The sequence below is a fragment of the Symsagittifera roscoffensis genome, chromosome 3, assembly GCF_963678635.1.
Source record: "Symsagittifera roscoffensis chromosome 3, txSymRosc1.1, whole genome shotgun sequence".
In the NCBI taxonomy this organism is placed as follows: Eukaryota; Metazoa; Xenacoelomorpha; order Acoela; family Convolutidae; genus Symsagittifera; species Symsagittifera roscoffensis.
The window spans coordinates 83,940,546-83,955,475 of record NC_087064.1 but is presented as its reverse complement, the minus strand read 5'-3'; the positions used below and the strand labels follow the sequence as shown (position 1 = coordinate 83,955,475).

At 35.9% G+C, this 14,930-nt stretch overlaps 2 protein-coding genes across 2 annotated transcripts in view; both read left to right on the top strand.

Annotated features, from left to right (window-relative positions):
* The window catches only part of LOC134841871 (patronin-like), a 51,144-nt gene that overhangs the window by 31,679 nt on the left and 4,535 nt on the right, over positions 1–14,930 (top strand). Inside the window, exons 8-17 of the mRNA XM_063857914.1 lie at positions 678–1,052; positions 1,320–1,651; positions 3,511–3,815; positions 4,373–4,497; positions 5,118–5,350; positions 5,483–5,599; positions 7,458–7,762; positions 8,320–8,444; positions 9,065–9,297; positions 9,430–9,546. Coding sequence (XP_063713984.1) covers positions 678–1,052; positions 1,320–1,651; positions 3,511–3,815; positions 4,373–4,497; positions 5,118–5,350; positions 5,483–5,599; positions 7,458–7,762; positions 8,320–8,444; positions 9,065–9,297; positions 9,430–9,546 — 2,267 coding nt within the window. The remainder of the gene's footprint in view (positions 1–677; positions 1,053–1,319; positions 1,652–3,510; positions 3,816–4,372; positions 4,498–5,117; positions 5,351–5,482; positions 5,600–7,457; positions 7,763–8,319; positions 8,445–9,064; positions 9,298–9,429; positions 9,547–14,930) is intronic.
* LOC134842870 (programmed cell death protein 6-like) overlaps positions 9,787–14,930 on the top strand; it is a 417,453-nt gene continuing 412,309 nt past the window's right edge. Inside the window, exon 1 of the mRNA XM_063859374.1 lies at positions 9,787–9,816. The gene's annotated coding sequence lies outside the window, so the exon portion shown is untranslated. The remainder of the gene's footprint in view (positions 9,817–14,930) is intronic.

Below are 14,930 nucleotides of genomic sequence, written 5' to 3'. Positions count from 1 at the left end.
CTGTAGCATCGGTAATTTCATAGCATCTGTTCTGTGCTTCATTTGTGGCTAGTTTTTGTGATTTATTGAGCGTCCGTGGTTGAATGGCTAGTGCGTGAGGTTCATAGTCTCTAGATAGCAGATAGATTCCGAGACGTAGCCGAATTTTGACTAATTTGGGACTTTTTTCTTATTGCACTTTATAGAGCTGTTTTTTTTGACATGTTCTCGCATGTGTTTGCGAAGCAGAGCGTTGACTCTGTGTAGACTTTTGTCATTTAGAAGCAGGGTTTTGGCTTGTTTTTTGGCTTAGTCAATCTTTTTAATGTCGTTTTATGTGCAAAATTTTGTTTTGCTCAGCAAAAAATAATAATTCATTTCGGTTGTAGTGTAAAAGCTCGAATTTAAAAATATTTTGGGCTTCGACTCGATAGGAGTACTCAAGTATTGTCGGTCATGCGGCCGCTCAGTAAACTTGTGACTTAACTTCTGTTTCACTGAAGATGCAAATGGCAAGTGCATCCTTTTTTTTCAGCATTAGAACTAATTCAGGTTTGATATACGACTTCAATATTGTAAAATTGGTTTAATTGACTGAAATGAAATATTTTTGGATTTCATGTTGGCTTGAGATGTTGTCATCGTTTTAATTGAGCTTCTAAATTTCTTTTGAAAGAGTTCTAACAAATTACTTTTAGGGCGCAATATGCAAACGAGATGGGGTTCAATCCCGAGTATGGCGTGACGTCACAACAGCTCATGTACCCACCACCTCATAACACACAAGGTCACAACAGTTCATTAATGGCCAGCAGTGGAAACCAAATGGGAAGTTGGGGGCAAAAACTGAACTCTAGCTTCAATGCTAACTACCCTCTAGATCATAATGCTTTCATGGCTTCTTTGAATCGAAGCAACACCTCTACTGGGCCCCAGCAGGGCTTCGGATATGCCCAGAATATGAATATGACTAACCCTGTGCAAGTGGGCATGAACAACCCAATGATAGCACAAAATATGCCTCCGCAATATGTACAGCAGAACTTTGACAATTCACAAATGAATTACAACCAGTACGTTTATTTCCTCCTTCTTCTGAATCTGCGATGATTCATGTTTTTGCAATGAGATTTGTCGCTTAGATAGTTGTGGTTTTTATGTTTACATTACACTTAACAACTAAAGATACGATGGGAATGTTTGAATGAATGAGTTTATCATCCGGAATGACTCTCAGATTACTAAACTCCATTTTTCGCCTCAGGTTAAATCTTCCTTTTAGATCATTGTTTCTTCGTAGCTTAAGAGGGGTTTTGTCAGCAACAGTTGAATCGTTTTAGTGGAATGATGACCAACTCAACATTCTCCGGAGGCACTGTTCAACCGGGATTAGGAGGCGGATTAGGAGGAGGAGAAGGAGTGATGCTTCAGTCATCTCCGATGGGAAGTCAGACGATTCTCTCAGATGAACCTCAAAATACGCTTTCAAATTCCAACTCATTCCAGACTATAGAGCCGCCAGCGAATGAAGACGACAATCAGAGTTACATAGGGGCGAACCAAGATGACGATGCATTTCATCCAGACCAGGAGGAGAGTGAATACTCACATGGAAGACAGAGTCATCAAGAGAATAACAGATTGAATGCCAGAGTCAATTCATTCAGGAACGGTTAGGAAATAATAAGAGTTCGGGAAGGAACTATGGATTATCTAGTTTTTTTGCCCACTTTTTGCTACCTCAAGAAAATCCTTTGACTGATGATTCGGAATACAGAAAATTTCAAATTTGTCTCTGTCGTATAAAATTGGTCTCAATTTTTCCGTATTTCAGCCTAAATGACACGAAATTTGCAAATGGAACGATCAGGTTCATTTGTAAATGACCTCTCAATTTAATTGTCCTGCTATTTATGCATTAATCCAGCTCTTATATCGTATCATGAACATGAAACTAATTTCATTGCCCTTTACTAAAAAAAAACTAAGAAATTAAAATGAAAAAAAAAATGAAAAAAATGTTAAATTTCTACTTCAATCATTGTAGTCGGAATATTCTGTGCTACTTGCACAGCATAGGCTATCCATATCACTTAAACAGATTTCTCGAAAAAAAATTGAGGCCTTCCAGCATTTATCGGATCATTTCCACTTTTAAACAAGGGTATCCGGTTGCCGTGCAAGTAAGTAACACAGAATAATCCGACCATTTTCTTCTAGAAAATGTTAAGTTTTTTTCATATTATTATTTTTTATGCGTGGTTAATAAAAGCACCTGAGGAAAACATAAATTTTAGTTTTAGGAATATTCTACAGTCACAAAAGAATAGACAAATCGTGCAACGGTTTTTCTCGAAAATTGACTTAAAAAAATCGAAAAATTGTAATTTTTCAATTTTTTTGCAGAAATCGGTTTGAATTTTTTGAAGTTTAATAAGTAATAGTTTTAAAAAGTAATAGTTTTAGCGTAGTGAAACTAAAGTATTATGAATTTTCCTTCTAGAATAAGACAGCTAGCTTTAGTCGCTTAAAATCAGAACAAAACTCAAAAATTTCAAACTGATTTTTTGTCGTTCGAATCAGGACTGAAAAGGACTTAAAATGATCACGCTTGCGATTAACAAGCGTTATCAAATTGGAATAGACTGTTTTCGGGTTAACTACTAGTTTAACAAAATCACTAGACTTTTTTCACGTGCACTCCCTCCACTCACGTGCTGTCATCCGACAAACCTGGCATAGAGATAACCACTACGTAATAACTACCTACTGTAGGGTAGTTTCAGGGTTACTTGAAACTTATGAAAGTTTTTACAAAATCCGTTTTTCCGACTGAACTGGTGTCTGCTTAAAGACTGTCGGCCTTTCCGCTTCATAAGTTTTGTTCGGCTGCTAATTTGAATTTGAAATGTTTTGCTTGGCATATTTGAATATGATATATCTTTCGACCCGTCCCTGTGATTATTTTTGGTACCTGATTTTGCATGGAAAACAAAAAAAACTACAGTACACCCGAGTAGAAAGTTGTTCCCATTTTCATTTTCAATGGTCGAAACAAAAACGATAATAGCTTCAGCTTGAAAGGTTCAAGTGTGAGTTGAAGTTGTCTTAGAATATTTTGAAAGAATAACAGGGTTGCATGACTAAAATCAACCTGATTTGAATCGAATAAAAAATGAACTGCGCTGTTCCTTGCGTCATCCTGCTGAGTGCAGTGGTAAACATGCAAGGCAGCCATGCAGTATTTACATTGATTACGGAATTGTTCGCATACCTTCAATTTGTACTCAGTTAATTGCTGCATCAGTTAATTCACGCAAGTTGATTGATTCTTGAAACAAAATATGTTTTGATTAAAAATCAAGGTATGATTATAAAAACGGAATTTAAAACAATCGAGAATATAAATCAGATTTTTATGCAACTCTGCAAAAACATTATTTGACTTATGAATGAAAGTATTGCGATTTTGTGTGACATAAATGGAGATTGTGTGTAAAGTGTGATATAGAAAATGTTTGATCATTTCAGAAGCGGACACTCTCGAGGCACCGTATGGAGTAGCAGAACTAGTGAATGTCAATAATACATGGGGGGACAGCAGACGCTACTCGGAGCGAGAAACAGCCTCGCCTGTGGCGGAGAGAAGACGAAGGAGGAGTTCCAGGAATCAGCAGCAGACTGCCAGCAACCGTAATTCGAAGAGATACAGCACAGGTACAGATAACAGTTTGGCTGGAGATGAGATGGACGACGAGGAGCGAGGAGTGGCGAGCTCCAGGGTACCTCCTAGTGGAGTGGCTCTCATCATTGGCGAGGAGGGAAATGTGATGAAGGTAGGCATTGCAGCTAATAAATTCAAACTATGCAGAAAAGTTAGTCATTTTTGGTACCTTAAATGGAATAAGTGTTCCTATTTCTGATCAGTGATTGAAACCTTCGAAACAGTTTATAGCATCAACTGAGAAGCATTGAGCCATAATAATACTACTAATAATAAATTGTTTCCAAGTGAGTCATTGCACGTACAGAATTCTAATTGAGGAACTCTTTTAAAAAAACATCACTTGAGAGAGCGCCCTTAGATTAAATTAAGCCTGTTTTCAGGCGTCTCAGAGCGAGAATCAAAACTTTTTTTGGATACGCTTAAAGTTAGGGGAAAAGTTGGGATGAGAGCTACCGTTTGATAGTAAAAGAAGTTTGGGGTCAACCTTTCAAGTAAGCAATAAAAAACCTCTAGAAAATAGTCTTTGCTAGATTCTTGCATTTAATTGTTCTCAGAACTCCTGGAAAAATGGAAGAAAATGCTATAAAATTGGTTTCTTTTTGGGCAGTTGCTGATTAATTGTATTTTGTATTGAAGTGGAAGAATTGAACTTTCATTGTTTTTCAGCCCATCGACTATGAGACCAAAAAGAAGTTGATGCTGACGAAGCGTATGGAGAAGTTGAGGGCAGACCAGAAGACACGAGAGGAGTCCATGAAATCCGAAAAGGAGAAGCTTAAAGAACAGCAGAGGTAAATATGCAATCAGTCCAAGATTCGATCCGCCAGAAACAGTCGGTCCATGTCTCTTCTTAAGTCCTTTATTTTCCTCTTGCAATTATTTTCTGTGATTCATTTCATCTCGTGAAAGAATTTATTTTCAATATCAGAAATCTCGTACAATTTGACTGAATTGTCAAGTCTATTGTTTCAGAAAAAAAAATTTGTCACATATATTAAATCATCTTATTTGCATGTTTTTTGGAAGTTTCGTCTTTATTTGCAGAATTTTGCTCGCAAAAAGTTGAAAGCTTGCAGAAATGTTTTTTTCGTCAATAATCATTTAATTTAAAGCTACAGAACTTTTTGTTTTGCCGGGTTGTTCACATTTTTGAATTTCAATTCAAATTCATCAGCTAAGGGGAGGCAAATTACGCCCTTGGATTACGGAAATGACAATGGTGCAAAAAAAAACATTTTGTTTTGAACTTGGATTTCAGGTTTCCAGCGGAATGAAAAAATACCTCTTGAATCAGCGTTATCGAATTGGGTTGCTTTAATAATAAAAAGTGCCAATCCTTAAGATTTAGAATAATGTTTTTAAGATAAAAAATTGGTACGTTTTTGAAAAGATGGGTATTTTTTGGGTGCAGGAAGTTGCAGCTGGAGATAGACAGTCACCGTCGACAGGAGAAACTAAAAGACAAGATGAGTGCAGAAGTGGATGAGAACATAGAGGCCATGAAGAACAGAAGCAGGCAGGACAAGCAGGAGTCCAACTGGAAGCCACCTGCAGCTGCCGCCACAACCAACACTCATCCGAGGAGACCGAAGGCCAAAGTGGCTCCCAGAGTGAAGAATTCAGCGTCTAGTCAAGGTCTCAATTGTAAGCAAAACAACAAAATATTTAGAATAAAAAGATTGATCCGAGTCCTGATAAAAGTGCTTTCTGTAGCAAATGGGGAATATTGCTGCAATGTTCTAAGTGAACCTAAAGATCCAAAGATAATTTTTCCAGATTTGAATTCATCGAATGGAATGTCGAACAGAAACCATTCTGTGGCAGCTGATGAGGCCAGAGGTGACAGATCTCATACGCCAGCTGCTCCTGCTGCATCTACGTTGTCCGGAACACGTAAGTTTTTGTTCATAAACTCTGATCGTGCTTAGTGGCATGCAAGGTAATTTTATTGATATTGGCAATAATGCACGCAATAAGCAATTTCAGGCAATCAGCAATTTCTATTCTGAACTCCAAGAAGGACCGTGTTTTGCGATAGTTTTCTGCGCTGAGGGAGCGAAAAGATAAAATGTTTTGTATAATTTCGGATTTTTTTTATCGCAAAATCACAGTTTTTTGCGGTGTGAAATTTAGCCTAATTGTTGTGATAAACTTATTAAATAGCTTCAGAGACTGGTAATGACTTCGACTAATGACAATGCAATGTAGCAATGCAGCCCTATGGTTTCATGATCAAACCCCTATCACGAAACCTGACAATAAAAGATCGAAAATATGTCTCAGTTCATGCACGGAGGATAATGAAAATGCAGAAGAAACAGATTTCTCGAAAAAAAATTGAGGCCTTCCAGCATTTATCGGATCATTTCCACTTTTAAACAAGGGTATCCGGTTGCCGTGCAAGTAAGTAACACAGAATAATCCGACCATTTTCTTCTAGAAAATGTTAAGTTTTTTTCATATTATTATTTTTTATGCGTGGTTAATAAAAGCACCTGAGGAAAACATAAATTTTAGTTTTAGGAATATTCTACAGTCACAAAAGAATAGACAAATCGTGCAACGGTTTTTCTCGAAAATTGACTTAAAAAAATCGAAAAATTGTAATTTTTCAATTTTTTTGCAGAAATCGGTTTGAATTTTTTGAAGTTTAATAAGTAATAGTTTTAAAAAGTAATAGTTTTAGCGTAGTGAAACTAAAGTATTATGAATTTTCCTTCTAGAATAAGACAGCTAGCTTTAGTCGCTTAAAATCAGAACAAAACTCAAAAATTTCAAACTGATTTTTTGTCGTTCGAATCAGGACTGAAAAGGACTTAAAATGATCACGCTTGCGATTAACAAGCGTTATCAAATTGGAATAGACTGTTTTCGGGTTAACTACTAGTTTAACAAAATCACTAGACTTTTTTCACGTGCACTCCCTCCACTCACGTGCTGTCATCCGACAAACCTGGCATAGAGATAACCACTACGTAATAACTACCTACTGTAGGGTAGTTTCAGGGTTACTTGAAACTTATGAAAGTTTTTACAAAATCCGTTTTTCCGACTGAACTGGTGTCTGCTTAAAGACTGTCGGCCTTTCCGCTTCATAAGTTTTGTTCGGCTGCTAATTTGAATTTGAAATGTTTTGCTTGGCATATTTGAATATGATATATCTTTCGACCCGTCCCTGTGATTATTTTTGGTACCTGATTTTGCATGGAAAACAAAAAAAACTACAGTACACCCGAGTAGAAAGTTGTTCCCATTTTCATTTTCAATGGTCGAAACAAAAACGATAATAGCTTCAGCTTGAAAGGTTCAAGTGTGAGTTGAAGTTGTCTTAGAATATTTTGAAAGAATAACAGGGTTGCATGACTAAAATCAACCTGATTTGAATCGAATAAAAAATGAACTGCGCTGTTCCTTGCGTCATCCTGCTGAGTGCAGTGGTAAACATGCAAGGCAGCCATGCAGTATTTACATTGATTACGGAATTGTTCGCATACCTTCAATTTGTACTCAGTTAATTGCTGCATCAGTTAATTCACGCAAGTTGATTGATTCTTGAAACAAAATATGTTTTGATTAAAAATCAAGGTATGATTATAAAAACGGAATTTAAAACAATCGAGAATATAAATCAGATTTTTATGCAACTCTGCAAAAACATTATTTGACTTATGAATGAAAGTATTGCGATTTTGTGTGACATAAATGGAGATTGTGTGTAAAGTGTGATATAGAAAATGTTTGATCATTTCAGAAGCGGACACTCTCGAGGCACCGTATGGAGTAGCAGAACTAGTGAATGTCAATAATACATGGGGGGACAGCAGACGCTACTCGGAGCGAGAAACAGCCTCGCCTGTGGCGGAGAGAAGACGAAGGAGGAGTTCCAGGAATCAGCAGCAGACTGCCAGCAACCGTAATTCGAAGAGATACAGCACAGGTACAGATAACAGTTTGGCTGGAGATGAGATGGACGACGAGGAGCGAGGAGTGGCGAGCTCCAGGGTACCTCCTAGTGGAGTGGCTCTCATCATTGGCGAGGAGGGAAATGTGATGAAGGTAGGCATTGCAGCTAATAAATTCAAACTATGCAGAAAAGTTAGTCATTTTTGGTACCTTAAATGGAATAAGTGTTCCTATTTCTGATCAGTGATTGAAACCTTCGAAACAGTTTATAGCATCAACTGAGAAGCATTGAGCCATAATAATACTACTAATAATAAATTGTTTCCAAGTGAGTCATTGCACGTACAGAATTCTAATTGAGGAACTCTTTTAAAAAAACATCACTTGAGAGAGCGCCCTTAGATTAAATTAAGCCTGTTTTCAGGCGTCTCAGAGCGAGAATCAAAACTTTTTTTGGATACGCTTAAAGTTAGGGGAAAAGTTGGGATGAGAGCTACCGTTTGATAGTAAAAGAAGTTTGGGGTCAACCTTTCAAGTAAGCAATAAAAAACCTCTAGAAAATAGTCTTTGCTAGATTCTTGCATTTAATTGTTCTCAGAACTCCTGGAAAAATGGAAGAAAATGCTATAAAATTGGTTTCTTTTTGGGCAGTTGCTGATTAATTGTATTTTGTATTGAAGTGGAAGAATTGAACTTTCATTGTTTTTCAGCCCATCGACTATGAGACCAAAAAGAAGTTGATGCTGACGAAGCGTATGGAGAAGTTGAGGGCAGACCAGAAGACACGAGAGGAGTCCATGAAATCCGAAAAGGAGAAGCTTAAAGAACAGCAGAGGTAAATATGCAATCAGTCCAAGATTCGATCCGCCAGAAACAGTCGGTCCATGTCTCTTCTTAAGTCCTTTATTTTCCTCTTGCAATTATTTTCTGTGATTCATTTCATCTCGTGAAAGAATTTATTTTCAATATCAGAAATCTCGTACAATTTGACTGAATTGTCAAGTCTATTGTTTCAGAAAAAAAAATTTGTCACATATATTAAATCATCTTATTTGCATGTTTTTTGGAAGTTTCGTCTTTATTTGCAGAATTTTGCTCGCAAAAAGTTGAAAGCTTGCAGAAATGTTTTTTTCGTCAATAATCATTTAATTTAAAGCTACAGAACTTTTTGTTTTGCCGGGTTGTTCACATTTTTGAATTTCAATTCAAATTCATCAGCTAAGGGGAGGCAAATTACGCCCTTGGATTACGGAAATGACAATGGTGCAAAAAAAAACATTTTGTTTTGAACTTGGATTTCAGGTTTCCAGCGGAATGAAAAAATACCTCTTGAATCAGCGTTATCGAATTGGGTTGCTTTAATAATAAAAAGTGCCAATCCTTAAGATTTAGAATAATGTTTTTAAGATAAAAAATTGGTACGTTTTTGAAAAGATGGGTATTTTTTGGGTGCAGGAAGTTGCAGCTGGAGATAGACAGTCACCGTCGACAGGAGAAACTAAAAGACAAGATGAGTGCAGAAGTGGATGAGAACATAGAGGCCATGAAGAACAGAAGCAGGCAGGACAAGCAGGAGTCCAACTGGAAGCCACCTGCAGCTGCCGCCACAACCAACACTCATCCGAGGAGACCGAAGGCCAAAGTGGCTCCCAGAGTGAAGAATTCAGCGTCTAGTCAAGGTCTCAATTGTAAGCAAAACAACAAAATATTTAGAATAAAAAGATTGATCCGAGTCCTGATAAAAGTGCTTTCTGTAGCAAATGGGGAATATTGCTGCAATGTTCTAAGTGAACCTAAAGATCCAAAGATAATTTTTCCAGATTTGAATTCATCGAATGGAATGTCGAACAGAAACCATTCTGTGGCAGCTGATGAGGCCAGAGGTGACAGATCTCATACGCCAGCTGCTCCTGCTGCATCTACGTTGTCCGGAACACGTAAGTTTTTGTTCATAAACTCTGATCGTGCTTAGTGGCATGCAAGGTAATTTTATTGATATTGGCAATAATGCACGCAATAAGCAATTTCAGGCAATCAGCAATTTCTATTCTGAACTCCAAGAAGGACCGTGTTTTGCGATAGTTTTCTGCGCTGAGGGAGCGAAAAGATAAAATGTTTTGTATAATTTCGGATTTTTTTTATCGCAAAATCACAGTTTTTTGCGGTGTGAAATTTAGCCTAATTGTTGTGATAAACTTATTAAATAGCTTCAGAGACTGGTAATGACTTCGACTAATGACAATGCAATGTAGCAATGCAGCCCTATGGTTTCATGATCAAACCCCTATCACGAAACCTGACAATAAAAGATCGAAAATATGTCTCAGTTCATGCACGGAGGATAATGAAAATGCAGATGAAAAAATTTGACCAAAAAGATAGAAAATACTAATACTTTGGCAATGAAAGAGCTGGTGCCATCCATCACTCATCAACTGAAGAAGGAAATCTCAACCATGCTCAAAACTGCAATCGACCAGGCATTGAGTGGGATCAAAGAATATATTTTCAAAACTATGTCTACTGGCATGAACAAAATGGAGACTCGAAACAACCTAAAAACCCAATGTGAATCAGAGCAACGAAGCAGCTAAAAAAAATTTCCAGGCGTGATAGTGTTAAAATTTTAGAAGCTCCCGAAACACAAGAACGAGGAAAAAATTGAGAAGCAATGGAAACAGTTCTGAGTATTTTAGGCAATTTAGACGCTGGTATAGAAAAAAGAGGTATATCTATAGGCCGCCGACTTCCTTCGAAATCTAGCTGAGTCAAATATATAAAGAGAAAAGTCTCACGAATAGTGGCCAATTTCAGAATGTACAGATTTTTGAACACATCAAGACCGATGATGAAGTATGATGAAAATGATAGCAGAATCAGCTCATGCTGGACGAGAGAATGGACCATTCATTTTCTGTGGAACGAAGATAGAAAAATTTATCCCATTCAAAGTGTACGACGGAGAAAAATTTGGGAACTATCTAATTGTTGACGTGGCAGCTTGTTTTAATAGTATGTTTGGCCTACCATCCAGTCAAGAAGGAACAGAAACCTCAATCTTCGTCGTTCTTGTGCTAATACTATTTTATATCATTTTTGTTGTCAGATGTTTGGTCGATAATATACACCATGAGGATATAGAAGCATTTCTTAATAGTCTCAAGTCTCCAGTACAAATTTTAATCTCTTACAGAAACTTGGTTTAGTGATAATGATAATATAGAAATTCACAAAATAACCGGCTTCAACTCAATAATAGCCAATAATAGATTTACTAGAGGAGGAGGAATAATGGTACAATTGAATGATCGAAATATTAAGAGTAATGGACGTAGTGAGTACTATTATATAGGTCTTGCTAATTTTTTTTTGATTTTTTTAGACAAGGGACTGAAAATTTGTTCACGCTCAATTCTGATTTTTCGCGGTTTTACTTGTGATTTTTTTTAAGTTCAGTGCATTTCCATTTGAATTGTCAAGTTTGAATTTGAATTGTCAATTTAATTGTTTCAGAAAAAAAAATTGTCATCATTTTTGCATACTTTTTGTATGTTTTTCGTTTCTTTTTAAGAGTAATGAAAGTAGTAAGTACTCTTATATAGGTCTTTCGGATTTTCCCTTAAAAAATTTACAAACTTGTTCACGCTGAGTTTTGATTTTTTGCGGTTTGACTTTTTGCGGTAGGCAAACTCCACTATCGAACAGCAGTGTAAAGGTCACCTAAAACGTGATTGACTTCTGATTTCGAAAATGAAATTAATATCAGATTTATCCGAAATAAAAGTTGTGCCTATTGATCCAGTTTTCACAAATTGGGTTAATTTTAAAAAGTATCCATCAGTTCTACAAAGGACATCTATTTTTTTTCTTTGCAATTCAATAATTACAATTTCCTTGCGTTGATTACTCTTTTCCTGTTAGTTGGCTATGTTCCTAGTTGACCAATTGGATTTTAGTTTACCTGAATCAATAGCTGTTTTTTTCCGAGTTTTCCGGGAGATGACTTTTCTTTGTAGTCTCATATGTACCACCTAGGTATGATAGAATAAAATTGTTTTTAGACAAGGAATTGTTTTTGAAGATTTAGACAAGGAATTGAAACTTTTAACGAAGTACCAGTCATTGTAACAGAGTACTTCAACATGAATTTACTACAAAAAATGAAACTGAATACATCGTGTTTAATTGTAGTGAGTGCCAATGGTTTTAAACTCTTCAATAAATCTGCCTTTTTATAGTCAGAAATATTGATTTTCCCACCATTAACATACTTGAGAATGAATGTTTTTCTGATCATTGTTCAATATCGTGTTTAATTGTAGTGAGTGCCAATGGTTTTGAACTCTTCAAAAAATCTGCCATTTCATAGTCAGAAAAATTGATTTTCCCACCATTAGCATAATTGAGAATGAATGTTTTTTCTGATCATTGTTCAATATTATTGAAATTTGAAACAAGTAGCTTACGAGAATTATCACACCTTTTCTGTCGCGATATGTCGTTTTTTGTTTAAATAAAGCAGCGAATTTCAAGCAGTCTTGAAAGTCAATCTGGAAAGTTTGTATATTGTGAATCTGGACAACGTTGATATCGCTTACGATGAATTTAAGAATTTCTGTTGTTTACTCTAAATAATTTTGCTCTTTTAATAAAGTCCATAAAAAAGAAGAAAGCAAATGCAGCATGGTTCAACAGAAAGTTGAGAAATGATATTCCTAAGAGGAATCAGTTTTAGTAATTGTCGAAATGTGTTAAAATAAATACCTTTACTCACGAACTAAAGATCAAAAAAAAAGATTTCTGTTACATCAAGTTCAGTAATTGCATAAGAGACTCGTGACAATTATTTTAATTTTTGAATGAATTAACCGGAAAAAACGCCAGAGCGTCTTCTAGTTTCTGCTATTAGTCACGAAGGAAAAAAACCATTTCGGATGCAACTGAAATAGCCAATACCTTCAATGAGTTTTTTTTTACCTTTAATGGATCAAAGCTCGCAGATTATATTGAAAGTGTTGATATTAGTTTTCTTTTTGAAAGTGCAAATCGTTTAATGTATCTTGCTGACAGATCGTTGCATGAAATAATCAGTATTATTCATAACTGGAAACCGAAATATACTTGCGGCATTGATGAAATAAGCAACATATATTTTTTTACTAATTAGTTGCTTCATTATTGCTCTCAACCTATTTTAAACTACTCTTTCCTTCAAAACTGGATTGTTTCCTATTTCACTGAAGTACGCAAAAGTGTTGCCTCTTTTTAAATCTGAGAGAGAAGTGAATTTGAACAACTACCGACCAATATCGTCGTCTTCAATAGCGGCAGTGAAATTATTGAAAAGGTAATGCGCTTTAGATCATACAATTATCTGGAAAACGTTGGACCTGCTCTATGAACGTCAATTTGGGTTTCGTCAACTCTATCGCACAGTCAGTATATGATTTAGCTGAATTGCCTGAGCTCTTAAGGTTCGGTTTCGATAAAAAGTTAAAATGCATTTTTGTTATTGTTTTGAAAAAAAGGCCTTTGATACGCTTGATCACAAAATTTTGCTATCTAAATTAGAAACTCTGGGTTTCGAGGTAAGTATAGTAGTTGGTTTCATAGTTACTTACCTGAAAGAAACCCATGTGTATGCGTCAATGATGCTCCATCTGATTGGTTACCTATCGCTACAGGTGTTCCACAGGGCTCCGTCCTTGGTCCTCTTCTGTTTTTCAATTATATCATTATTATGCATTTTGCAGCCAAAATTGCTAATATCCTTCCTTTCGCTAATAATACTTATGTGACTTGCAACAGCAAATACCTGGATAAGTTTCAGCTTGACTGCTCTAAAAAATTTTCATGATTGAATTGCAACAAACTTACTTTAAACTCTGATAAAACTACATTAATTAGTTTTGATAAACGTAAAAGTGCCTCTAACCTCAAAACACAATATATACAAAACACAATATATAACTCTGGCTTGGTTTGCAATTACCTTCGTGTTTAATTGATACTAACTTGTCATTTCACAATCATTTACAAAAAGTAAAAACAAAAATGAGTAGACCTTGCAGAGTCATTTCATGCAATATGGCTTGTTGGTATATGGTGTTACAAGTAATACAATAGTGAACCAACTTCTAATGATGCAACGAAAAAGTCTTTAAATGATTTACTTCAAAAGAAAATTTGAGAGCATCACTCGAACATTTATCGACAATTAAACTCTTACTGTTCATGAGATCTACGTGTATGATGTGCTAAAATTTGGTTTCCGATCTTTGAACCAACGACACCCGACATCTTTTTTGAATTTTTCAATAAAAGCGTACGTTCACAATACGAGAAAATCGAGTTCTCGGAGGTATGACCTTCTATTCGGTAACTATAAAAGAAAGTCATGCTCATTGACATATAGAGGTTCCAAGCTATTCAACCTAATAGATGTCAATAACCTACTTCCTGAAAAATTGGTGTTTGTGTCCAGTAAGGAAGAATTTTGTTTGTTCATAAATTTATGATAATTGCACGCTTGGCAATAGTGATTTGCTTAGCAATAGACAAATTATATTTCATTCACTAGATTTATCCCATTAAAAGAACAAAGTTGTGAACCGTTGATTAAATGCTATTAAAAGCTCATTTGTGGTTGTGAATCTGTCTTGAATATATGGCCGTTCAACTCTTCTTAGTTTTCGAGAAATGGCACTGCGTGAAATTTGAGCGATTTTGAATTATCTGGAAAACGTTGGACCTGCTCTATGAACGTCAATTTGGGTTTCGTCAACACTATCGCACAGTCAGTATATGCTTTAGCTGAATTGCCTGAGCTCTTAAGGTTCGGTTTCGATAAAAAGTTAAAATGCATTTTTGTTATTGTTTTAAAAAAAGGCCTTTGATACGCTTGATCACAAAATTTTGCTATCTAAATTAGAAACTATGGGTTTCGAGGTAAGTATAGTAGTTGGTTTCATAGTTACTTACCTGAAAGAAACCCATGTGTATGCGTCAATGATGCTCCATCTGATTGGTTACCTATCGCTACAGGTGTTCCACGGGGCTCCGTCCTTGGTCCTCTTCTGTTTTTCAATTATGTCACTATTATGCATTTTGCAGCCGAAATTGCTAATATCCTTCCTTTCGCTAATAATACTTATGTGACTTGCAACAGCAAATACCTGGATAAGTTTCAGCTTGACTGCTCTAAAAAATTTTCATGATTGAATTGCAACAAACTTACTTTAAACTCTGATAAAACTACATTAATTAGTTTTGATAAACGTAAAAGTGCCTCTAACCTCAAAACACAATATATACAAAACAC